The sequence below is a fragment of the Emydura macquarii genome, unplaced genomic scaffold, assembly GCF_026122565.2.
Source record: "Emydura macquarii macquarii isolate MOO-44397 ecotype Brisbane River unplaced genomic scaffold, CSIRO-AGI_Emac_v2 contig_2768, whole genome shotgun sequence".
Lineage (NCBI taxonomy): Eukaryota > Metazoa > Chordata > Testudines > Chelidae > Emydura > Emydura macquarii.
In genome coordinates, this window is record NW_027132905.1 from 12,241,797 (window position 1) to 12,269,755 (window position 27,959).

At 40.6% G+C, this 27,959-nt stretch overlaps 1 protein-coding gene across 1 annotated transcript; it reads right to left on the reverse strand.

Moving 5' to 3' along the window:
• Positions 1–1,407: 1,407 nt before the first annotated feature.
• SPRY4 (sprouty RTK signaling antagonist 4) lies at positions 1,408–17,353 on the reverse strand. Its single transcript, XM_067566770.1, has 2 exons — positions 16,964–17,353; positions 1,408–5,276 (listed from the first exon to the last, which is right to left on the reverse strand). Exon 2 carries the CDS (start codon positions 5,228–5,230, stop codon positions 4,331–4,333), a length of 900 nt encoding a protein of 299 aa, XP_067422871.1. The 5' UTR covers positions 5,231–5,276; positions 16,964–17,353; the 3' UTR covers positions 1,408–4,330.
• Positions 17,354–27,959: the final 10,606 nt, after the last annotated feature.

Below are 27,959 nucleotides of genomic sequence, written 5' to 3' on the forward strand. Positions count from 1 at the left end.
GTTCATGTCGCTGCTTTATTTTATTTTATTTTTGGCTCAAGGGGGGAAAAAAAAGGCTTGGCAGCTTTCAATTTATTTCAGCCTCTGGATACTTTCAGGTCAGGACTCTACTTGAGCTTTGCACTGTCACAGCTTCAGGCCCCCAGCCAGAAAGCAAGATCATTAACTGTAGTAGTAGAGTCTGATCTAAATGTTCAATCTGCGGCTTACCTCCTAAAAGACTGCTGATTCTATGAACTGGTGCCCATGAGGGAGATATGAATGATGCAATTCAGGTTCTAGAACTACTTAGACATTCCAGTCCTGCTTGGTATCCAACTACTGGGCTTGGCCCATCAATGCTCATATTTCTAGAATAATTGCTCAAAAAAATTTCTTTAAAAAAAAAGTAAAGAAACCACAAACAGCCATTTGTATATTTAACAATATATATTTATATATATATATTTCTAGATCAGTACATTCAGTTTTAACTTGTTTTTCTTCACAAACAGAAGAACTCTTACAATAGTAGACTTTCTAAAATAAATACTATTAAAATAGAGCTTCAAAATAAATATTCTATACAAAGGAAACCTTCTGTAGTAACTTCCGGTGTGTGTATGGAGGTGATTGGTAGGGACGGGAATCCTTGAACAGCTTTTCATAACAAGAAAGAAAGAAGGAAAAAAAAAAAATTCCCAGTGCTGCAAGAGAGACAAAAATGGAGGCAATAAACTAGAGATTTTAGTTTAGTAAAGCAATGAGAATCTGCTTTCAAAAGACAAGTAAAACTTAAGTATTGTGCCAAATCCTGTCCCATTCCTCCTTTACAGCACTGTTCTGTTTAACACCATAGCATGCCTCTGAGGGAATACCTTTGCTTCCCCTACACTGGATGCACAGGAGATGCAAGTTAAAAATAGAGGCCACATCTCTTCCAGGATGCACAAAATGGGCAAGTCCTCTCAACCAGTGTCTTGCTCCCACTTGTGCTCATGATGATAGGAGCAAGCTCCCTCTGGAATTGCACCAGTGTGACCAGAGAGAAGTCCCGGGGTCAAACAGGGTTCATAGTTATATGGCCTAGCCAGCAGCCATTCTCCTGTGTAAGGCCCGGTCTATACTTAGGTTGACATATGGCACTCAGGGGTGTGTAAAACAGCCACTTCTGAGTGCTGTAACTATGCTGACCTAATCTCCCCAAGTAGACACAGGTAGGTGGATGGAAGAATGCTTCTATCAACTTAGCTACCAACACTCTGGGAAGTGGTGTTCCTAAACGAACTGGAAAAAAACCCTTCCATCACTATAGACTGCATCTACACTATGGGATTATGCTGGCATAGCTATTCTGCTGGAGTCCCTGTAGTATAGACATGGCTTAAGAGAACGTGGTAGCTTGCAGGGATGAAAGACCATGTTGCATGTCAGGATCTGTTCTCTGCATGAGAGGAAGTTTACTTTATATAAACTAGGTGTGCTGTAGCCTAGCCCAAATTTAAATGACATACTACACTGTCCCTGTATGCTTTATGTCTCAGGAGTAGCATGAGGTGAAAGTGGAGTAAGTCCCTTAAAAGTGAAGGGTGGGAGCAGGAGGAAAAAGGGAAACACAGTTGTTGGCTGGAAAACTATCCTCCATCAGCACAGCAGCCAAAGGCATCTAAGGAATAGTGTCATATTGTCAAGGCTCCTCTCGCCTGGTCTAACCCAGAATCTTTTGAATGCTATGCAAGAAGCTCAACAATTTTGTTGCCATGCCTTAGGCGAAAAGCTGGTGAAACATGCCGACTGATTGCTACACCAAAGGGGCTTGAAGAATACAAGGAGCTTCATTCTGCTACATTTACCACTGCACTAACACATCCATTAATGCGTTACAGTCTTCCAGCATGGGATCAGTTTACATTATAGCAGGACTTATATATTAAAAGAAACCAACAAAGAAACAGGTGTTTACAACTATGTACAATGAAAGTAAAAGGTGCTGGAGGCCCTCTTCATTAGAAATATGGAATTGTGTGCATGCGCACGTGTGTGAGCACCTGCACATATATCACGAATGTGGAGTGGCACAGTGGAGACCATTCAGATGTTATGTTTGTTTGCAGTAGCAGCCAGCCAATAGAATTTGCTATTGCAAATTTGCACTACAATACCCTACTGCACTAACCTGGGGTCACTAGGGTCTGGGTAAACAGAAAATGTAGAGATGGAGGTTATTTGGACATTGCATATGTTCAAGGTGGAAGATAGCTGATACAGATCTCTGTGCTTGTTGCTGCATCGTTTTTAGCTCATTTGTACTTTAAGAAAATGATTTATCATCCCATTAAATAGCAATTCTTTATACATTCAACCAGCGATTCAACCAGTTTGGGGTTCTTTTCTTTTTTTTTCTTTGCATGTTTTCCTCTTATTTGTGCAAGATTAAACATACAAATCCCTTCACCGCACGCACAGTATCTTCTTGGTGAGGGTAAGCTACAGGAATCAATATCTGGTAACATAGATGCAGGATCCCTTTTTCTATGATTTATCATAAACAAGCCAGCTAATGCTATAAATATAAAAAGGAAGTTTTTTTAAAAAAAATTTCCCCACTTAATAAATACCTACAATTAAAACAAACAAAAAAATTCACCCATTCATAAATGAATTCTTAATTAAAAAAAAAAAAAAAAAAAACTCCAATCAGTACATTTGAAGAAATAGAACAGCAATTGCATCACAACCAAGCAAATGTGATTTCTGGAAAATGCTACATGGGCTTTGCCTATTGCTTATCTAATTAAAGATGACATTTCTCTGTCATTGCTGTGCATTTATGGAGTACATTTCCTCTAATTAAAGAAAACAAAACACACACATATTAGATCAGCTTCCAGCATGCAACAAGTACCTATCTATTTGATTTGTTGCATGTTAGGACAAAGTTTTTTGTTTAGCACCTTGCAGTTGTCAAGAGAAAGGGGTTACTGCAGTTTAAAGGAGTGCAGAGTTGGCTCTTGTACGAGTGCACAAACAAAGCCTATGATAGTCAGCTACTGAAAACCATGGGCAAGATTCCATAAATGTGCACCCTTGGCGTCCCCCACTATTCATTAACGCTAAAATAGACACTTTTAAAATTTCTCTATTTACAAAGACACACTATTATACAGAAAAGGCAAAAGTTGAGCAGCAGCAATAGAAATAAGGGGGGGGAAAATACTTCAAATGTCATTCTGCCAAAAAAGTGTTCTTAATATTATCAGCAAAGTAGATCTGAAGAGCTTGTTCCATGAGAACAGGTATTGGATTAATATTCACTAAAAAAAATATGTACATGTGTATTGTGCTCAGTTTTTTTTTGACCTTTCTACTACAGTTTTGGAGAAGGAAAATAATTAAAAATGGAACTTCTCAGCTTAGTAGGACTTCTGCATCAGCATTTGCTGAACAAGAAATCACACTACAGAAGTTGAATTCATTCAAAGCCCCTTGGAAAAAGTTTTATTGTTGATGTAATAATATATTTTTAAAATCTACCAAAATTGACATCAAAGGCTGCAGGCTCACTAGCAAAATGACATTAATGTAAAATTTCAAAAAAAATTGACATAAGGAGGGGTTGGCGAAAAACACATTATGCCTGTGTTCCTCTGACTGGGGAGAAGAGACGGGGAGAGATTCTGTATCACCATCTCAGCCAGAAAATAAAATCAGCATCAAAAGAGGAATGTGGCAGGTGGAGTAGGAATAAAAATAGACCTAAATGGTAATAACATTTATAGAAAGTGATTTGAAAAAATTATTTCTGCTTCAAAATCCATTCTTAAAAGGGAAGGAAAAAAGCTTTGGGAAAATATTTACTTTGTACTCAACTGGCCCTTTTAATAGTCAAGAGGAGAGAAAAAGGTTAATCCTTTACCTTCAACAGGCTACTGGTAACAAATCAGAGTTGAAAAAGGAAAAAAACCCACCCTACTCTGACTCCACTATTCTGTGAATGAAACTGAATATTGCTTTGGCTGATATGCCTGCCAAGCTAATAGCTAATGATGCTTGCTGTATGTGGGCACAGCAAGCAGCCAGCACTATGAAATGGATGGTGAAAACATTTTTTAAGCAGCTGTACTTTGTGGTGTATGTTGGTTTTCGGCCTTGGCTCTGTAAAATATTAAGAATCCTCCTCCATTGGCCCCTCTCTTTAGATAATCAATTCCAAAACCCTGAATAACCCAAAGTGCTTCAGTTTGTGGAAATAGTTACTTCTGCTTTCTCAGCTGATGGCATGTTATCCTCAGAACACAGGTTATAACCTCCCCTCTGGTGTCTCTTCCACCTTTCCCATATCCCCCGATGATCAGAAAGGCTTTTCTGGCCTGTTTGCTTTGCCATCCAACGCCACTTTGCAAATGACACTGTTTGTGTTTTTACATCTACATCCGGGCCGGCTCACTTGGTCATAGCATCTCTGGGATAGTTTCACGCAGCCGGTGGCAGGCAGGTAGCAGAGCAAGCAAGGCAGGACCAGAGAAAGGGCGCTCATGAAAGACCAGCGGGCACAGCAGTTCGAATGGGAGCAGGAGCATGGGTGATCTGCACAGGAGCCCTCATCATCCTCATTCGTGCAGTGGTAGAAGACCCCCTTCACCAGACACATGCACGTGGAATAATTGACCAGGTTCTGAGCGGAGCAGAGGCACTCCTGGTTGCACACCCAGCAAGAAGGCAAAGTCCTCGGCAGGGCACACTCCTTGCACTTGCATTTCCCACAGGCTTCACACAGTAAAAAGTGCTTGTCAGGCTCCTGAGACATGGGTCCCTTCAGATCCATGGGTTTGCAATTAATCACCTTGGGCTGTATCCGGACCGCTCTCGGGGAGGACTGATCCACCATGGGGGCTGGCGCCATGTGATCCAAGAGCCTTTGGTCCGAAGATGTGCTGCTGCTGCTGCTGATGGAGCTGGGCCGCCCGCTGAAAGAGATCCAGGGGTGGGTGACATCCTGCTCACATCTCTGCAGATGCTGGTTGATCAGCGCAGGTTCATGGTGGCCACGGGGGCGCTTCTGTGCAGCTAGCTGGGCTAGGCTGGGATTGTCGGTGTAGTCATTCTCCAGGTGAGTAGTCTTCATTTGGTCAATAGGCAGGATGGTGAGTGGATGTTGCAGCCTCCCATAGGGGATCCGACTGTCCAGTAACGGTTGGACCATGACAGAGTTTGGGACCACAGTTATGTTGTGGGGAATCCGGGAGTCCATTGGTCAGACTGTCCTTTACCCCTGAGGAAAAACAGCTTTAAGTGTCCTGAAAAAGAGAAAGGAAAAGGGGAATGGTTCCCAAATTAACTCACATTGTCACTATTCCCAGTCCAAAGAGGGCTTGTTTCTCTCGCTGCTATTGCACTGAAGTGATTATGAGCCAAACACATGTCAAGTGGAGATAAAGCAGCTGCTCTTCTGTGAAGCCAGGATTCATACTAACACTCTTTTGCTCTCACTAACCTAGACCTAGCACAGCGTTCCCAGTCATTGCTACGCGTAACACTGTCTTAGGCTTTAGTAGCCCCTTCTCTTTTAATGAGTGCTGGGGTCGGGCTGAGAAGCGAATGAGGGAAAAAGTTGAGGTTGCTGACTTGGAGTTATCAGCCTGCGTTAAAATATTCTTTGGTAACGAAGCTACTCAGAAAGTTACCTTTTCACTCCCCACCCACCTGCATCTCCAACAGGCAGCACTAGGAGCAATGGCTGGGACAGCTGGGGGCACAGCCTAGCCAAAAGTTGGTTCAACAAGTTTGGGAAGTGCTGGCTTAGTGTGCTCACTCCCATTAGCACAGAAAGACTCAGGCCTGAATTAAGGCCCTGAGTGGATGGCCTAAGCGAGGCAGGGAAAATCTCAGCATAGAGTTTGTCTCCCCATGCATTCAGAGAGAAAGAATTTGGCTCTCAAGGGAGTGGGTATGGGGGGGGGGGCGGCTTTCATCCTAACCCACAGATTCCCCCCCACCCCCAATCTCTCCTCACTCATGCCATCCTGGGATGGCTGAGGCATCCACACAACGTCCCAGGTCCTGCTTGGTACCCCTCTCCCTTCCTCTGCCCAGACCTAGTCTAATCCATCTTCCACTCTCCTTCCTCTGGGGAGGGGTCTCATGTGCGCAGAGCAGAAGTGCATGCAAGTTAACAACAGTGGCAGAAAGTCTTCTCCGGGAGAGTCGCTGTGAGTTTCTAGGGAATAATGGCACTGAAAGCCTTCTCAGCTCTGCCTCTCATCTACCTGACCACACCCCAAGCCCAAAGAAGTCCAACCATGCAGAGTTCACTTGGCAGGCCTTACACAGACTTGAAGGATAATGCTACAGCATGGGACCAGTTCCGACAATCCTGCTAAACTGGGAGGCATTGGAGACCTCTTCCCATTATGTGCAAGATTAAATGCCAGAGTGCTCTTTACTACTCATGCTCCTGTGCCATGTGGCTTGGACTATGAGCTGCTTCTTCCCGGCTGAGAGCCCTCAAAGAGATCCTGATGCTGGACAGTTCAAATTATCCCCTCCTTTATCACAGCACTGGTTGGGGTATCTTGCAATTTCCCACCCACTCCCCCACTGAAATAGAACATCTCCAGCCTTCCTCCCCAAACACCCACAGCTGAGCTGAACATAGTAATCTATCTTCCTCCCCAGTAAACTTGAATCCTTCTCCCCCTGAACTCTTCTTCTTCTCCTTGGGGAATGAGAATGGCATAGGAGTTTGGAGCAAGGGAGTGGGAAAAGGTGGGTAAGGTCCCCAGTTTCTGTCCCAGCAAAGTCTCAACAAACCACCCTCCGGACAGATCTTGGCCTAAAAAGAAGGGGGTTTCTACTTCGTTCATCCCCTTTGTAGGAAGTATAAAAAAAAATGAGGATATAGCCTTTATCTAGCAGGACAGCTGTCTAAGATAGCAACAACAAAGGGATAGGTGCAAATTACATGTAAAGCTCACTTCAGTGAGACCACTGAAAATCTCAGCAGAGATCACTTCACCCTCTCTCTGCCCCCCATAAAATTAGGATATCTTTATCAAACATAAAGCAGAATAATATTTAGCCTAAATGATATTTACTAGCTAACCCAGCTAACCATCTACTGCTATAGTTTCTAATTTCATTGAAAGAGTGCAATTTATACTGGAGCCAGTCCAAAGATTCAACTGCAGTGTAGGACATGAAACCACAGGAACTAACTAAACTTAAATCAAAGAACGGAAACTACTTGGTTCAAATTTAGAAAATGCACATTGTTTTCTAGTTGATGGGCCATTTCCTTGCTGAGTGACCTTTATATTTACGAATTATGTTTGAGATCAGTTTAAAGCAGCAGCAAGTAAAACTTCAGCGTCAGCTCAGGGAGAAGGGGGCCTTTTGGAATCCAAAGGAAGTAGCGAGCTGTTTAAGATTAAAAAAAAAAAAAAAAAAATCTCATAGAAACGAGTGAAAAGATTATTTGGATTTTACAACAAAAGGTCCGCAGTGAGGAATGACTTGTCCATAAAACTTGTACGTATGGAAAGAGTGCATTAAACTTAAAGAGCCACCCAAACTCCTGTCCTAGATCTTGGTGTGTATATATGTAGCATACACATATTATCCTATATAGCTTGGCTGTTACATAAAGTTGTATCTCTTTTAAAATGATGAATAGATCCCATTATTAGAATAATTTATTCTCTTGATTGAGCACTTGGGACTTGATCCTGAGAGGTGCTGAACATCCTCAAATCGCAGGGAAACAAACAGGAGGAGAAGTAGCTCAACACCTCACAAAAGGCACTCAGCATCTTGCAGGATAGGGCTCATGCAGTGAAACTTGGCTCTGTGGTCAGTACGGTACATGCCTTAGCATGGTACTGGTTGCTGTGCTTGAGAGAGTCTGCCACACAAGACAAGAAATGGGACAAATGCCTTATCTAGAAGGAATAATGAAGTTACTTATGATGGTTTAGTCTTTAAGCCAATGTCCTTTGCCATTTAACAATTCTCTGTTTATTCTTTCTCCTCAGTCATTCACCACAAAAAAAGAAAGAAAAACTTAGATTAGAAATCAACTGAGAATTTGTTCCTTAAAAATTCATTGCTTTCAGCTCTCACATTTTGGAACTACAGATAGAAGGGTTTGGAAAGCACCTATTTCCTAACTGCCTGAGATGCTTTGACAAAATATTGTCTTTTAAAAAATGTAAGCAGTGATTTCCAATAAGTAGGGGTTTATAAGGTGGGGAGGGGGAATTATATATTTCATCTACCTAGATTTCAATGTCACAGTATAGAAAATACTTATTAAACTCACAGAGTTCAGTATTATACGAAGTATTATAACCATTGAATTTGTCAGTCAGAGATTATTCATTTAAAGGAAGATAGTTGTATTTCAGAAGAACCTCATTTTTTCTGAAGCTTAGAGGATAGAGATGCAGCTATTTCAGCTGGAAAGGTGTGCGTTCGGCATGACCGAGGTTGGTAGCTGGAGAGGTATAAAATAGTGGAATACTGCACCATATTAAAACAGTCCTTTCTCTTGTCCTTTATTTCTGTACCAATAGCTTTTTCATTACCGATTTTTTAAATTAATTAGAGCATATGCACCTGTAGGTTCCAAATATCAATTGGGTTCAATTGAACTCCAACTGTACACTAATGAAATCCGTGGAGTTGTGCTCACTCATAGCAGGTCTAAACTGGGCTGAAGAATGATCATTTAATTTAAGCTGTATTGTGTACCAATATATATGATGGAGAGACCATTTATCCTTCAGGGCAGCGTTTAACGCAATTGCCTGGGTTTAACAAAGTTGTGATTTTCCGTTTACATAGCACCTTTCATCCCTAAACAATTTACAAACTGCACCCCTGAATTCAATACATCTGTGTACATACTGCATCAATGAACAGCAGCCATCTCTGTGAGGAAGGGCAGCTGTCAGGCAAATACCACAATGTTTACAAGGGAAATTGAGACTGTGCAACATCTTTTTATTTAAAGTTTTATCTGAAAGGCCATACAAATGCAGAGTTAGCTGCATGGAATTAGTAGGAACACCTTGCATATTCAAAATATTCCACGGAGTTACATACAGATCATACAGTGACTTCAGCCATGCCCAGCAATTGTTATACTCTCTGTGCTTGTTCACATGCAGACAGACAATAGCAGGTGGTTTTAACTGAGATAATTAATTCTGGTCAGAACATCAGCTTTATTTCCTGGACATAAATCTACCCTCCCTCCCCCAGCCTCCATTCCCCCCGCCCCGCAAAAATCACCCAAATGGATTTTCCAGACAGTTAAGGTTGAAAATAATACTTAGTACTTTTATGAAATGATGTCAATCACTCGACCAAAGGTAGGAAATATCATTATTCCCATTTTACAGATGGGGAAACTGAGCCATGGAGAGGTTAAGTGAGAACTCCAGATTTCTCAACTCCTAATACTGTGCTTTAGACACACTGCCTCTCTTTAGAGTATCCTTTAAAATGATATACATCCATCCACTACTATTTTTGCTGTTTGTATTAAAATTTCCTCTTTCGCATCAAGGTTTAGTAGCAATACAAGACCCCAGTTCAGCTAAGAAGTTATTATTCTTACAAAAATAGCCTGAAGCATAAGTACATTTTATGATGCAACAACTTGTCTTTTTGCTCACTCAGCCTTTCTTCACTATACACCCTGAGCAGCTGGCCTGAGGACTGGGAACTGACATTCTCCCCCAAGTTTCAGCTGCTTTTAGCCTTAGTACCTGGGTCCCATGACCGAATCAGACCTAACTGTCATCTGACGCGCACTGCTGATGACAAGTTTCCTGCAGGCTGAATGATTGGAGGGAGGGTAGATGTACTGGACACTCAAGTTCTATCACATATTTGGTAATGGGATTTTCATAGCCACAACAGAGGGGCAGAAGGTTCTTACTTTAATGTTTCTTCCAAACTACCTGAAACATAGCCACAATGCCTTAGCAAAGCAAATCAGCATTGGATTATGGGCCCAAGCTCAGATACAGGACTTGACCCTGCATGAAACTGGTCACTGTGTCTGAAGCAGCTTGAGACATAGCTGTTGAGCTGGACAGCTCAGTCTGTGCTTTTCTGAACTGATGTGTTTGGTTCTGGCTCCCAAAGCAGTCCTGGTTAAAGAAGGGTGGGAAATAAAAGTTACTAGAATCAGTCAGAAAATGACCTTTTGACGAGAAAGGGAACTCTTCAGCCGGTTAGGGTTGACCAGTTGAAGCACAATGGAAAGGAACTGACAGATGTTTGTGCTACCACTGGATTGGGAAAAGAAATTTCAGTTTCCAGGGTTGTCACGTAGGCATCGTTCACAAATACCAAGTTCACTTAAATTAATTCATTTTGTTCATACAGATGCATTCTAATGTGATGTGTTGTTTGAAGCGCCACTGCAAAAAAATGATATGCCATTTAATGCCCAGCATTTCATCTGCAAGAAAGGGATTAATGATGCCATAAAAAGAGAGTAAGGAATCTCTCTCTGCTTTGGTTGTTTAGAAGGATGGAACAACTTGCAGCTTTTATAGGTCCGTCACAGATAACATTCAAGCCAATATTCAGGCAGGAATGCATAATCAAGTTTATTGGTCTCTGTAAAAGTATTAGTACAAAAATAGAAGGGCCGTAGATTTTAGAAGCCAGTTTGCTTTCAACTCCTTAAATAAATAAATAGTTAAAACAACAAATAAAAAAACACAACAGAAAATCCACCAAAAGTTACATACTTGAATTTAAGAACTGTGAAGTAAGGCCCATTAAACATCACGATGCTTGATGATGAGCCACTTATCCACTAGCAATGAAGTAAATTGATCAAAAATGTACAATACCAAGTAAAACTTAACTCACAGTATAGACTACCTTCTGTCAGCCCCCCAGAGAGAGTGGTGCCATAATGGTCCTAGTGATATTCTTTTAAAATTAATGGTGCTGCCTTTGGGCCCTGATTCATGCAAGGTATTTAAGCATGTGCATACCTTATGCACATCAGTAATCCTATTGTAGTCCATCTGTGATGTATGGGTGCATGCAATCAATACCATTTCTCAAAGCATTGATATAATTCTGGATGCAAATTTTGATTAAAGAATGGAATACCCATAACATGCACATAAAACTAGTTAAGACTTAGATCATTAGTAAATTCAGACATATTATAGTATTAAGCCAGGCACAAATTCACCAGGTATGACTACACAGGCAGTTTTCTGAAACCAGACAATGGAAGGGAAATCTCACAAATGTTCTCAAATTGGTTTTATGTTTAATTTTAAAGTTAATTCCAGTAAGTCAACTGAAACTCCTCCGAGATAGAGAAGGCAAGAATAAACATCCATTTAGAGATTAGTTGTCTTTTTCCATTCAAGAACTAAGAATGACCATATCACAGGTCTGCAACATTTGCTATAAAAAGAATAAATCACAATACACAATCCTTTACAGGAATTAACTTTGTGGTTAATGCCACTAAATTGACTGCAATTGCTGTGATCCCATTTCCCAACATAGATAAGAGACATTTTCACCACCTCCACTTCTCATTATCTGGGGTACTATTTTGCTGCATAATAGTTTCCTAAAACATAAGGGTTTGCAAATACATTTTAAAAAGCTACAAAGTGGTTCTTATAGTATCATTTCAAACTTGGAAATTTTGTAGGATTCACTCTGTGGGAAAAAAAATCTTATAGAATGTAATGGGAAAGTATTGTTATAAGATTTTTGGACTAGCTTACAGAATGGAATAGAAAATTATATCTTTACTATAGAACTCTGGAGAACAGTTTATAAAAACCTACAGAAAGGCTCATTCCCTATTAAATTCTACAGGTTTTTAAATTTCTATAGAATCCCACTGGTTTATCTATTAAATTATTTCGGATTTTCATAAGGGTTGGGCAACTTCTAGTTACTGAAAAACGGAACAGACTTTGAATTACTTATTTAACTTAGAACAGAGATATGCATCTTCCTACAATTAGTTAAATACCTAACAGATTAATATTTATATTTTTGCAATCTATTCAAGACTTCATAAACATGTAATAATAGCAGGATAGTGAAAAATCAGGGACTAACAAAGGGCCTGATTTTGCATCATTTACGGAGGAGAACAGTCAGTCCCACTGATCTCACCCGAGGAAGGGCTGCAAGATCAGGCCTTAAAGTGGCATCAGATTTTTTAAGAGACGTAAGTGTCTTGATTCTGAAAGATGCAATTCTCATTAAAGTCAACAGAAATTACAGATGCTCAGTACTCCCCTCCTCCGCCCCCATGGAGGACCAGAGCCAAGATACCCTTGTTTTGCTCAAGCAGCTTTTGAAAGTTGCAATTAAAATGCAGACATCAGAGCTTACTCTTATATAAATGCCATCTAAAAGAAAAGCTCCCAAAACACTGCTCTGAGCTTATTCAGTAATAAATGTCACTAGCTGGATCAAAGGAATAATGCAATTAGCCAGTTAGAGCGCTATACCATGTTAATATCAAATATTGATTCAGGGGTCACATTACCCCTTTTAATGAAGATTATGATTCAAAGAAGCAATTTCTCAGGGGCAGTGGTTGACCTTCAGCCTCGTGTCTTGGTACTCACCTTGTCACATGGAGAGCTCCGTTAGTGCATCTCAGGCAAATTGTTTATTTCCCATAAAACTGGGGCTGTTCTGTTGCACTAGAATGAGGTGCTATCATGGTTTTGCTCCACCCTCACTGACAGCATAAGTACTGCATGTTGTTTATATCTAATACCTAGACCCAGATTTCACTACACTGAAGAGTTACTGAGCTGCATCAGAGGGTTCCTTTTGAACTAGCAAAATTCACAGCCTGTTGAACTTTGCTCTGGTTCAGTTGCTTAGTCCTGAAGTTTCACTCCATGAAGGTAACAGAATGGGGTAGAAAACAATGCAACCCAAGATTCTTCCCTTAACCTCTTAGCATAACCTCTATGAACATTTCTAGCATAACAAATAATTTTTTTTTATTTGCTATAGTATCATCCATGCAAAGATTTCATGGTGTTTCACAACTATTAATAAAGCATCACAAACCCCTTGTGAGGTCGATATGTGAAAACTGGCACAGAGAGGTTAAAGGACAAAATCCTGAATCTATTAAAGTCAATGGGAGTTTTAACATTGCGTTCAGTGGGGCCAGGATTTCACCTAAGTGATTTGCCAAAATCATACAGTGGGTCAATGACAGAGCTTGGACTAGAATCCAGATCTTTAGGCTTACAATCCTGTTATCTAACCACTAGAAAGATCATGCTAGAAAGAACACCAGCCAGATAGATCTGCGGAATTTCCACCCATGCAAAGGGAATTCTGATTTGGGCAGGGCAATGCTGAGATTTGTCTGAGTTCAACAACTCCCTATATCCAAAATTGTCCAGACAAGAAGATAGAAATATCTGAAACAGATGTTAAGAATGAAGCCAGGACATCTGCCATGGCAGGCATGCCATTGGGCAGCTGGAGGAACACGTCAAACATCTGCCATGGCAGGCATGCCATTGGGCAGCTGGAGGAACACGTCAAAGGGGCTAACTGAAATAATCCTTTCATAGGACAGTACTTAAAGAGGGAAAACTTACGGACTTAACAACATGGGGGATATGCAAAGAGCATCCCAAGGTGGACAGGAATGGCAAAGCCTTGTTCATACTCTAAATCACATTTGACAGTGTAGGAAGGATTCAGAATGGTGAATCAGGCTCGCTGTGTAACTGCAAAGACGCCAAAGTAAGACTACGTAATAGGCAAGCATGGACAACAAAATACCTAGCTCACTGTGAATCACAGAGACAAACAGCTGAATGATATCTGAAGAAATTCTAATCTTGCCTTCGGTTAGAACCTCTTAACTGGACACACCAAGAGTAGAAAATGACATGCTATTACCAGCAGGAATCTAAAGGTCCTATGAAGTCTTCTGAAGATTTAGTTGGAAGGAAAGAGACGGAGAGGAGTTATAGGTGGAAGAGAGAAAAAAAAAAAATCAGCTTCTTGCTGCAGAAAATCCTTTCCAAGGATAAAGCTTAGTGTCATAAAAGGCTAGAAGTCAGAGGAGACAGTCCCTACCAAAAAAAGTGTTGTAGAAAGTGTGTGTGTGTGTATGTGTGTGTTTGATAAGATATGCGGGCATGAACAGTATGTCTATGGTCTCAAACTTCATTGTCTGATTTGATTTAAACTGTAAGCTCTTCAGCAGAGAAAAATGGGGCCTCTTTTTTTTTTCCTGTAGTGTTTAGCACCCTTTTACACATATACAAATGAATAAGAGGTTTGAGTTCCCCTTCCTGCCTAATGGCCTTACCTGTTTGAAGATAGCTACCGTTTTTCCACTGAGAAGAATAAGGGGTGGGAGAGGATGCGGAGGAAAAAAATAAAGAAATCTTAGTGGGAGAAATCTGACCTTTTAAGATGAGGCATTAAATCCAGGCCAGTGGTTCTGAAATAGAGAAGCTGAGGAAAAAAAGACTTGCAAATTTTCCAAGAAGTGCCCTGTCTGGCTACAGTCTCTTTCTTGCAGTGAGAGTGAGGATTTGGACTGAGAAATTTTCAGATCTCTGAAGATTGCAGTTAACCTGCAATAGATTGTCTTATTTTTATTGTTTAAATGAAATACATTGACATACAAAAATAAAAGGTCACAGAATTCAATAAGAACACATTTAGAGTTTTATAGTTCATTATACTAAGTGATGAATGCTACCAGAGGGCTTTATAGTAAATGAAGGCAATTATACTGCATTAGATCTTAAATTTAAAAAGACAACACCATCACCACCTTATTTGTCCAGTTATTTGCCTAAAAAGAGAAACTGCTTTAGACACCAGAGCTGAACTTAGAAAGCTGTATAGTCAACATGTTTGATTAATTTTCTGCTTTATTTATGTTAAGATAGGGAAAACTATAGATATTATGAATTATACATTGCTGCTGTGCTAGAAAAGTGTTGTTAGGGCCATTTTATTGAAGTCTGATGACCATTTAAAAAAAAAAAAAAAAAAAGAGAGACATAGCATTTCCCCATTATGGTCTGGGAAAGATAAAAGAGCAAAACAAAAGATGTTTTATGTTTTAGGAGATGAACAAATTGTTTCCTCCCCTTTTCATACCTCACAGGGGATTTAAAAAAGACAGCAGTATTTAGAAAGGTTTCCTTAATTGTGCAATACCAATAGAGTCTCTTCTATCCACAGAACAAAATAGCCTGTGGAATATGGCACATTTATCAATGAGACATCCTGACATAACTGAGAGGAACTACTCCTTCCTCTGTCATTCATTTTTATATTAATAAGGGGGAGCTAGTCATGAAGATAATTGTGATTCAGTGCACAAATCGCAGCTTTATTCATTAACCCCCAAAATCAGAGATGGCTGACTTAATATTGAACATGCATGATTTCTTTTTATTTATTTATTTTTAAGATGAGCTGAGATTTCTGTAAACTGACTGTTACATATCATGCCCTTAGGATGATTTGGAACAATGAGAAAAGTTTTAAACAAGAAGTTTTAAAGAATATAAAACAGATATTCTCTACTCTGGATAATTCCATAGTGTTTTCCCCTCTACCTTTCTTTAAAAAAAAGAAAAAAGACAAGTTTGGCAATACGATTTTTTTAAATTGAGAAGTCAGACCCTTTTGGAAAGATGATATTGTGAAAAAGTCGTCCCCTATAATAAATTTCTTCTGATCACTTGAGGATCAAGAAAGAATGAAGCCCATTCCCCTTGTGACTAATGCTGATTCCTGTTTGCACTCCTGTTTCCAAGGTCTGCATTTCCAATCCTGCTCTCTTCCTGGACCTCTGTGCCTTGCAGATGTCCCTCTCTGTTTTTTCCATTTCCTTTCTGATAATGAATTTTCAGAATATATCGTTTCTAATCTAGTCTTTCCACTGTGACGCCAGGACTAATACCAGAAAATAAAACCCGAGCTTGTATCTGCTACGCAGTTGGTTGGAGAAGGACACTCCAGGCATATTTTTCTTTATATATATATACACACACATTTATATATAAACATATACACACATATACACACATGAAAAATATAGATGATTATAGGCACACACTGTTAATTTTCTACAATATAAAACATGTAACCACAGCCCCATTCAAAGTTATAACTGAGGCAACAAAACTGCATAGCAATACAGACAATATTGTGGGGAAATAGAGCAGAGATGGAGTAAGAAATAAAGGAAAACAAAATTGCAGGACAGTTGCATGAAATAAAATGCTAAGGAGCAAAGGTCATCCAGTAAAGACCTGACGCTCCAGTAGCTGAGCTGTAAAGCGTCCTATTATGGAGACAGCTCCGGAGCCACTTAATACAAGACAGAGGGCTTGGAGGGAAGAAATACATAAAATCAGTTTTCGTGCTTCACAGAAAGGCTATGTACAGTTTTATTTGTAAATCTAGGGGATCGTGCATGTATACTCGTTATGGGAAAGGGGTGGGGACGAAGGAAAAGATTCTCTATCAACAGAAGAGAAGCCTAATGGGGTTATAAAAAACCCCCAAATAATCCTAACTCAAGTCTGGTAAAAGCCGCCTGCCATGTACATACACCAAATGCAGATGTTAATGGGAGAGCAGGAAAAGGAATTTCAATGAGAATCACAGGCGCACATGCGAATCGTGCAGGAACCAGGGTATTTATTTTCTTGCAAGAATGCAAATCCCCCTTTAGGTAAGGGGGCACCAGACAGCTATATATAAAACATAGGGGAGTGTATATAGATACACATATATATTTATGGCTTTTAGAAAAATCGTAATATACACATTTATGTTTGTGATCAATGGTCATGCAAAGGGAACAGATAGATGCACCTCGAAAGGCAGCAAAAATTTCCCCGGGAAGGGGGGGATATGGGATATATATCTATATATTCACAAACATGAATCTCCCACTTACTTTAAACAGTTCAGACAAGATCATCTCTCAACAGGCGAGTTAATCCTAAATCCGAGACAGATCAAGGGGCCGGACCTGCAAAATCCCTGGCACGAAACACCCTGGATCTCAGGGAAGGACCTGCAAGTGCTGTGCTGGGCTGTCAGCAGCAGAAGTAGCTTCCCCCTGCTTCGCCTCGATGTTGCAACAACTACTGCCTGGGAAAATGGCTATTTTATGAATGGGAGGAAAGGGACCCCCTCTGCGCATGCCTCTCCTCCCAACTCTATGAATGGGTGGGCACTGAAGCCCCAAGGCGCATGCTCTGCTCTCTTTTATGAATGGGGGGCCGGAAGGGAACTTGTTGCAAGTTGCAAAGGCTAGATGCGGGTTGGTTTTTTTTTTTTTATGAATGGAGGGCAGGCAGCAGCTGCGCATGCACCACACCCCTCAGTCTTGGGCTGAAGGTAAAACGAATTGCAACAAACGCGGGGTGCATGTGCATGTGCATGTGCATGTGCAACGAGGAGAGAAAAGGAGGGGATGCGTGTATCGGGGGCGGGGGAGGGGCGGAAGGCTGGAAGAGAAGATGCTGTTCGTTTTTGATGCCCACACAGGAGCCTTCGGGTGGGTCCCTCCAATGTTCAAGGCGTGTGATGGAGCATGACAGAGGCTGTGAGCGTTGTTTTTGCTGCATTTCTGGCTGTTGCTCCTTATTGCTTCTGCTCAGATGTAAAACGGCGGAGGTCCCCGTTTCTCCTCCCCACAATTCCAAATGCTGTAATGACAGCATGAAATTTCCCCTTCTGTACCCATGCAACTTTCCTCCCGGCAGGCCAATCTCCGGGCTATTTCTGTCCTGTGCCATTTCCAATGCGACTAGGCTCGTTCTGCTGATCTGCAGCTGACAATTTCTGTGACCTTCTGCAAAGCAAAACACGCAAAGGGCAGGGAAGCATTGGGCCGTCATGAGTCACTATTTCTGCAGTGAGCATTTTCTCTCCTCCACCCCCTTTCTCCCATCCCAAGGAAAAGAGGGGTTAGTGTTAGGAAAACGGGATTAAAATGCTCCACTAGTGTTCATTTTATTTTGCCTTTACATTAACATGTGCAGTTTGATCTTTTAAGCATTTGGATATCTCTGCCAGGACTGATTATTCGAAATAACTTTATATTCTTCTTTTATTTATTTATTCATTATTGGTTTAACCCCATTGGCATGCATGACAGAAAGGATGAGCTCCTTATCTTAGACTGATGAACAATGAGAAATTGCATCATGCTATGGAGAGGGAGAAGAAGGAGAAACAGGGGACAGGGAAAAACAGCTCTCAGGAAAGCCTTTCTTTACGAGGAAATCTGATAATTTCTTTTGGCATGCAGGCCTGGTGTATTTGTTTATACAGTGTATATATAAATTAATGGGACTAACTGGGAGAAAGAGGGCAAATAGTGTGGAACTGATGTTAGTGACCAGAATCTAGCATTTTGTGTGTGCGAGAGAGTGAAATATAATGTGAAATAAGTCATTGCAAAAAAATTGCTTGCTTTGTATTCAACCTCATTTACCAATAGGGGGTCACATTCTTCACTGATTTAGTCCTTCCTTCCCCTCCCCCTCCAATTTTAATAAAACCAGCCAGAGGCAAAGGATGATCTTGTGGCTAAAGCTAGGACTGTGAGCAAGAAGATTTGGGTTCTAGTCTCAACTCAGCTGATGGCTTCCTGTATAGCTTTGTGCAAGTCGGGTGTAGGGCCTGATCCAATCATTCAAAGCCTGTTGCAGGAGACAGGCCCTTAGGCTCGGCTTTTCAAGTGCTCAACACCCAATAGCTACTATTGTTCTGCTTCTGGATGCTAAGCTCCCTTGAAAATCTTGTCCTAACTGTGGATGCTGCGCATTCTGAAAATCTCCTTAAATGCTTCTAATTCCCACCTGTAACCAAAGACATTTTCCTGTCTTGTAGAGGAGCACCAGTGTAAAACTGATTACCGTTTGCAACATTCTTCAGGACTCTTGCACAGACAGTGCTATGAAAGTGGAAATGATTATAAATAATGATTTATTGTTTAATGCCTTGTAGTTGTTGAAGTGGACATTTTTAAAGCGCTGAGCAGATATCTTTTTTACATTTCCTACTATCGTCAGTGGAACATATCATGATGACTTTACACAGCACTTTCAAAATGTAGTGTTGTTTATTATTCATCTATTGCTAATGATGAATGCAGTGTTGTACATCAGGTTAAATATGCCACACAAATAAAATTCTTCATCTCAATGAGGGTAAACCCTGTAGATTGCAACTGGTATTCAGTCATGTGTTTGTATTTTTCTGAGGATGGGGAACCTTTCTAGTTATGCACTGATGTTTTTATTGGACCATCGGCAAATGAAAAGCAGGGGAGGGGGAAAGAGAGAAACAGAAAACAAGTCATTTATGTTTTCATGAAAATGCTTAATAATAATAATACATTTGAAAATTGGAGGCACATAAGACAAAATTGACCAGAGGTATCCTATTGCCTTTTAATATATGTATTGAAAGATCTATTATCCCTGCACTTAGATACCAATTTAGTGTTACCAGTATTCATGTTAACAGCAGTGATGTGTGCATGCAGATGCAAATATACCCCTGAGCCTGGGCCCACATGTATTTTCTCTAAAACATAGTCCTACAACAAAAACAACTGCCCGTTCTCTAAATAATTGTCACTGTTTTTTTATAATGCATATAGGGTACAATCAATACTGCATTCTGTTTATGCAATGTTGCACACTTCGATGAGCACCAGCTGGCTGTTGGTCTACACGCCAGAAGTAGCTGCAGTTGTTGTTCAGTTATTTGTAAGGTACTGTGAGATCTTTTGGATGAATGGTGTTACATAAAATATTGTTACTAAACCTTAAACATACAAGATCGGCATCTTCTTTGATTATATGGAAAATGGTTGCCAAAAAGGGGTTTTATCTGACGTTATTGCTCCCATATAATTATTTAACTATGATGCTATATAAAAAAGGCAGAAAAACAAAAGGATTTTCTCTGCATTTCCCTGTTCAGTAGATTAGCAAATATATGGATAAAAGAGGAATATGTAAATGTAAACCTATTGTTTTTATTGCTGAAGACCAACTAGAAGTTGAGAGGTTCAAATGCCCAAACAAAGAGCTCTGGATCTGATCACTCTCAGGCACAAATTCTGAACCTTGATCTGAATTTTGCAAATGTGCTGTAACTTTACACTGTTGTTTGCTGTGGTCCCAGGATATTAGAAAGACAAGATGGGTTATGTAATATCTTTTATTGGAATAATTTCTGTTGGTGAAAGAGACAAGCTGTCAAGCTTACACAGAGCTCTTTTTCAGGTCTGTCTCTTTTACCAACAGAAGTTAGTACAATAAAAGATATTACCTCACCCACCTTGTCTCTCTGTAACTTTATAACAACATGAGATCCAAACATGCACCCTCCCCAAAATTAGAGGTGTTCAAAACTGGGTTCTGAATTATGTGATCAAGCACATTACTACAGCAAACATAATTGTTACCATACATTACATTGTGCTCCATGAATCCCCAACTGCTTATGTAGCAACTGGTAAACTGCCATGTTGTATCAAAGAAAGGTAATGCCATAATTAAACAGTATAGCACAGCAAGAGCCTATAATCTTTGATATAGGCACTAACAATGGAACATGGAAGAGGGGAACCCACCAGAGATAACCCATTGCACCTAAGAAAGGAAGCAAAAGATTAGTCCCCAAGTGCTAGGGAGAGGACAGCTAGAAATGGTGGGGTTTACAGTATTGGTATCAATACAAATTGTATCAGGAATAAGATTTTTTTTTTTTTAATTTATATTTTTGGAAAAATGAGACGTTTTTCTATCAAGATAATCCATTTCCTCTTTTGTTTTTCCTCCCCCAAATTCCACTCATGCCTGTGCATGGCTGACAGGTGTCTTCCTTAGGAGCCCATTGTTTTTGCTCTAAGCTTTGGAGGAATGGATTGCTCAAGAGAGACATGAAATTCTCCCTTCACTCAATACGCTGATTCCTCAGTGCTGTCAACCCCTGTTGTAGTAGCTCAGCCTTGGAATTGCACAATACTGAACTGGTATTGCAAACTCTAAGCACTCAAATCAGGAGTCAGGCCCTCAAAGATCATGAGACTGACCTAATAATAATGAAATTAAAAGAACTCATTTGGGTTCTTTTATGTCTTCTCTTTTTTGACCCTTTAGGTTTTCACTTTTTTTCTCTGCAACCATGAGTAACTGGAATTTACTACTCTCTTTTGTTTTTTTTTAAATGAGAGCTGACTCCAGGAGCTGGGACTTTAAGAAAAATCACCAATTATCATGAGACTTGAAATAAACTTGCAATAGTTGGCAATACTGGTGACGCAAAGCTGCCCATTGCACTCCTTTCTTATGCCATAAATTAATTGCTTACATAAAACTCAATGCATCACTTAATTCCTATTTAAACACTAGTCTTAAATGGGCATAGGTTCTTGTTGGAGCCCTGGCAGTGAAATGAATTTTGCCATACATGCATTGCAAACAAATTAGCATCTCTTCAGCTATTCTGGTATATCTTTGGGAATGTTGTAAGACCAGCTCTGCTGTTGTGAGGGAAGCCAGATCCTTGTGAGGGCACTATGCTATCTGCAGCCTACCAGGCCCCAGGTCATTAATTCTTTTATTGGAATTTTATTTATAGTGATGTGGCAGCAAAATGTTTGTGCAGCTAATTCCCAGAACCCCCAATACCTCCATCTCTGGTCTGGCAGGATCACCATTCCCTGAGTCTGAATATGTCCTGGAGGAAGCTCCCAATTAAATGACAGCTGAAAGAAGATGTTCTGAGTTATGCCTCAAATTGCAAATGAAGGTCCTATAACTGAAGCACTCGTGTGTTAACAACTCTGTATTGATCCGACTCATCTTCTATTGCATTTGTCCTCTTGGAGCATTGAAAGTTTGGCTATAGATACATTAATTGTTCTGCATACTGCATGTGCTGGTTTGGTGCCTGGGACATGTGTTCTTTTAACAGGCCTATTCCTTAGGAAGACATTGTTTCAGAAGATTCGTTTGTAGTAGAAGGTATGGAACTTGAAGGTTGATATAAACTTGATTATTTTCAGCTTGGAAAACCTTGTAACATGGAGAAGATAAATGAGTGAATAAGGTTAGAATTTGGAGCAAGTGACTTCAAAATCAAAGTTAAAGCAAGGGAGAAAGAGAATTACAAAACATCCAGGGCAAAACTCTACACTCACAGCCCATGCAGCTCCATTAAGATAGAAAATACTGCACAGGTTCTGTACATTTTGATGGTTGGATATACTGCCTGCTGTTCTGCAGTCTAAAGTGCATAGGCCAATAAAGATATGAAAGAGGTTTGGCCTTTGTGGGCATTTCAACCCATAACCAACTGGTCTTATGTTAAAAAAAGCAAAGGTTAGAAATTCGGTCATTTAGGGCCAAACCCTGAGAGGTGCTCTGACTTCAGCAGATGCTCAGAGCTGCTCAGGATGTAAAAGAGGAAATCCTGATGAGTGGCAGACATATGACCCTGTTCCTGCTCTACTATCATTATTCTGTACTTGGATTATTACTCCTTGTGCTCCAAATGACAATACGATTTCAGGTATTAGTATTGTGCACAAGATTAATTTAACAGTAGACTACAACAAGTGACATTTGAAATGGACATTTGTGCCCTCCGTTAAGTTCCCATTTACTTTATTTAAGGGGCCACCAGTGGTCTATATAATAATATTCCATGAATGTCACTCTAAAGCATATTATATCTGTTGAATGGGTGATAAGCGATGGAAACAGCTACGTTCATGGCTGATGGCTCTTTTTGTTCAGAATAACACCAGGTTGAATCCATCAGTGGGTTTCATAGTCTGTTACCATCCAGTATTTAAGTTCTCAGCCATTTTGACTTTCTGAATTACATCCATGCAGTGTACAGCTACAGTAAGGCATGTATCTATGCCATGCCAAGAGTCCTAGCCCATTGTGCTATCAGAGGTAACTCAGCCAATTGCCACCCTTACTCTACAGTTAATTTGCATGCACCAATTTAATTGGTTGTATGAGGGAGACTGCACAGATGGTGCATTACTAGACCCACCTCTCCCTCATGCATATCAACACAAATCTCCCAGTAGAACACAATCCACACGCACCTCCAAGCACAACTCCTCCAGACACAAATCAATACAACCACTCTCACAACACAACCAACAAGCACAATAACCCCAAACACTCAGAGCCCCTCACCACTGCACAAGCCCCTCATTTGCCATCCTCACCACTCTCCCAACACAACACAACCCACAAACAACAATACAGCCGGTGCACACAATAACCCCAAACCACACACAGCTTCACTGCAGCACAAGCCCCTCATTTACCATCCACACCAGTCTCCCAGCACAACCAGCACACACAATAACCCCAAACAAACACTGCTTCACTGCAGCACTACCACTCATTCCCCACTCATGCAAAACCACACAACTGTCTCCCAGCATAACACAACTCATGCTCAAATGAACACCGCCACCAACACCACAACCAGCATACGCAATAACCTCAAACATCACTCTGAAGACTAAAATGTCAAGTGGAGGAAACCGTGACGAGCATGGCTGAGAGCTGTTTGTGTTTAGAATATTCAGGTTCAGTCATCACTGGGATTCATAGTCTCTTATTGTCCAATTTTTAAGTTCTCAGACACTTTTGGCTTTTTTATACACATGACTTTATGAATTACACCTGTGCGACAACATAGGCTTTCAGCTGCTAGTTACTGGTTATAGGTTATAAAGCAAACTTTGAGATCCTCAGGTAAATGCTAAGCATTACTATGACTAAATGGCAGCGGGACAAAAATTTGACAACAGTGCATTTCAGACAGCTGCATCCTATTATCAAGCAGAAAGTGCCTGAGCTCTAACGTTTGCTTCTGTCTGTATATGTCATCAAGCTGAGTGAATGAGTGAGTGTGTGTGTGTATGTGGCTAAATGCCCACATGGCCAAATCCTTTCTGTGCATTGCATGTTTAAGCACTTTAGCCATTGGAAGGTCAGAATTCACCCCCTCACACTGTACAGACATAGGCAAAATAATCCGAGTTACAGGCACAAATTTCCAAAAGAGAGCAATGGGGGTCCTAGTTAATATGTTTTCAGAGACCTGGGTTTCCCAATGTCTCATGGTAGCTATCATTAGAGTGTAGCCTATCTTCCCAATTACATAGATTCATATATTCCAAGACAGAAGGGACCATTGTGATCAATTAGTCTGACTTTTTGTATAACGCAGGCCATAGAACTTCCTCCCAATAATTCCTAGAGCCGATCTTTTAGAAAAACACCCAATCTTGATTTTAAAATTGTCAGTGATGGAGATCCATCATGACCCTTGATAAATTGTTCAAATAGAGATTACAATAGAAGTCACTGAATGAAGAAAGCACCAATGTAAATGAGCAATAACTAGATAACTGCAGAAGGCTTAAGGGAATTTCATAATTACCCCAAGTAGCCAGTTATATCAAGTGTACTGCTAAGAACAGCTATTCATTTTAAAGGTGTTTATATTTAAAAAGAACACTTGGGTTTGTAAAGACTCAAAAGTCAGAGCTCCATATAAGGGTGAATAACCTCCAGCCCCGTTTTTTAAAGGTTCAATTCCAGTTACTTACAATGTGGCTGATTTTATGAACAATCAGCCTTGCAGCTGGGAATGATAAACAAAACATAATAACAAATACACAACTTGATTTAGTTCCTTTAAAAAAAAACAACTTGCAAGTGTGTTCCTCCTCTCAGAGGCACTGTGTAGTTCTAAACCACTGTGCCGTTCCTGACTTAGAACTACAGCTTCATTTGTGTTAGACCGGAAAAAAGCCAACCGCCATTCCAAAACAGCTCAAATATTGGCCCCCTTATGCCTCGCTTTCCATTTTGGTGGATCTAGACCTCAGTTTTGTAGTGCTCCAGAACAGTATGTAGTAGACTCTGAGCATGGAGTTCAACCATCGATGACTGTCTGATGTCTAGTTGGTAAAATCGATAATTATTTTTGAATTTGCCACCTTTCAGTCTGACATTCAATTAAAATGAAAAGTGGCAAATACAAAACTGGCCAAAGGAAATATTTTATTCACACAATCCACAATTATCTTGTGGCGCTCGGTTCCACAGGCTATCACTAACATCAAGAGTATAGCAGGGTCAAAAATGGGATTATCCATGTATATGTCTAACACAAATAGCCAGAGATGTTATAGTACATATGAAGGAATTTTGGAAGGGATATAAACCTTCCTGCTTCAGGGCAAAAGCCAATGACTTCTGCATAGGGTTTAGGAGGACATTTTTTCTGGGGATAGGTTATCCTAGAGCTGCCTGCCTGTGAAATAGCTGATACTGGATTAGGTAGATGGTTCTGATCCATTATGGGCCATTCCTATTTATTTTTTTCTATGAAATGAGATTAGTGATCTCAGGTCAGTGGACAGGTTCCCATCTTGCAATGCCATCAGCTCCTCCACCGCTCCATGTCATGGCTGAGGCACACTGGCTGGGCAGAGGGAGGACTCTTGTACTGCCATTGCCTGCTATGTGGCTAGAGAGAGCTTTTGAGCCTGCACGTTACACAAGAACAAAAGTAATGTTAAACATTTTAGCAGATATACGTAAAAGGGAGCAAAGTTGTCAGCTTGTTAATGTATTAGAGAGGTTGGACAAATGTCTTTCTTTTCCTCACCCCCTCCCTTCTGTAACGAGAATCTGGCTGGGCCAAGAGAACTTGGATGAAGTGAAGTGTTTAATGAGCAGACAGCAATCTGCTTCCCAGTTCACCTTGGAGTGGCTGGTTTTATGACATGGGTCTCCAGATCTGCATGTTCTGAGAATGTGGGCTGGCCAGTCTCCAGAAAGGGATATGTGCACTTAGGCCCATTGTGGGCAGTTTTAGGAAATACCTGGTTTCTAATCTACCATCTGAAAAAGGCAAATGTGAAGGCAATTTAGTAAGTGAAATTGCAACTTCCTGGGGAATGCATAATTTATGCTGTCGAGACATTTCAGATGCGTTGCCAAAAGGGGAAACTTTGGCTACTTGCGTTTTATCATCTTTAAGCTAAATCCAAGACACACATACTGAATTTAGCCCTTTGGGGTCCTCCATGAAGATTTGGGACCCCTCCTAGAGGGTTTATAGCATTATGATGATTTAGCATGCACATGGGGTACTTGTGTGCAGGAATGGCCAGTTCAGCTTCTAAGTTGCAAATTGCACATGCAGTACCTTATTTACATGCATAATCAGAGGGAGTGTGATGTGAACTCAAACAATTGCGCATGAGAGGAACTACTTCAGATTTGGTCTTCGTTTTGGAAATCAAAGAATGCCTATATAGGCAGTTTTGCCCTGTGGCAGATATAATACTGAGAACATTTTTCTTTTTTATTATTTTCTAACTAGTTCCAAACATAATACATAAAGGGAAACTGCAGAATGGAAACCTCCTGTTAAATAAAAAATGGGGGGAGTGAGGAGTGGGGGTTGCAGTGTTTTATGGCTTGGCTCCTAGAGGCATTTCATATCCTGGCTTTTAGTCTGCAACGTGCAATTTCTGAATGAGAAGCCATGCCACATGCTTGGAAATAGCTTTAACCCTGTTGCAAAATATTGCAGACCACATTGCTCAAGCATAATATGTTTGTTTCTGTGCTGGGTGCATGTTGTGATTCTAATCATAAATGAGATAGGTGAAATTGAGGCTATTAATTTGTGTGTGTACGATATCAAATGTATTGGTCATATGTATGTTGGAGAATTTGTTTGGATTCTGCTATTCTAGCAGACTATTCCATCCCCCCTGTTCTTTTACGTTTTTCTAACAATATTTAGTATATTGGTCTGTTATGGCTGGGAATAAATTAACAGGAAGTTTGTTTTGAATTGGCAGTGTAGTAGCAGAGATACAGGTGAAACACTGGCTCCCCATTTGACAGAAGTATAGATCTGCAACCTTCAGCCACAGCCTGATCTAAGCTAATGTGTGGATGCCAGTCAGAAGGCCAGCTGTGGTAGAAACGTTGCTGCCTTAGCTGCATAGAGATGAGAGCTGGATGAAACTCTTAAAGGCTCACACAAACATTTCATGAGTCCCAGAGGGCCTGGAACAGCTCAGGACTCACTCTCTCCCCTCTTACAGCTTCCTCCAGTGCCACAACATATACCACTTCCCTTTTCTACTGTATCTCATGCCTTCCGCTATGGATCAGAAAGCTTGAGGATCTAGAATCTAATCTCGTCAGGGTCTCTGTTTTAGGAGGCAAGTATCCACCTGCTCTCTCTTTAGAGAGGAGATGAGGGTAGGAGCACCATCCTACATGTATGGCTACAGAGATGGTAGGTTGCTGGCCCTCTCAATTCTGCAACAGTAAGATCCAAAAGCCTCCACTAGTCTTATCTTACCACCCTATGGTGTCTGAAATGCCCCTGCAAGCAGCACAGAGTTGACAGGGAGTCTGGCATCAATAAGCACCTATTGCCAGGGTAACATCAAATAGTGCTATCCTGTCTTCTTCCCAACTAAGGTTCTCAAATGACTTTGCAAGCATTTCTGAATTGAAGCCCGGCAAACCCCCTTGAGGTGACTATTTTCCATTAACCCCATTTTACCAATGGAGAAATGACATGTGTCCACCGCCGCTGTGCAGATGAAAGCTCTGGGTTTTCCTCTTGCCTCATCAGGCACCTGTTGCTCATATCCTTGCATTACTCACATCCAATAAGTCACATCTTGTTCTGCATAATTAACACCAAGGGTTTCGTTTCCTTCCTTCCCTTGCAGTTGTGTTCTGTTGCCTTATCTGGCTATAGGCACATGCTCAGTTTCATTCTTGAATCTTAATAAAAAAAGTGAATGTGAGTTTCTTTGCCTGGGTATCACTTCAGGGGTGGAG

Coding starts and splice junctions, on each gene's coding strand:
- SPRY4 (XM_067566770.1), bottom strand. CDS start 5,230: ATGGACTCCCGGATTCCCCACAACATAACTGTGGTCCCAAACTCTGTC.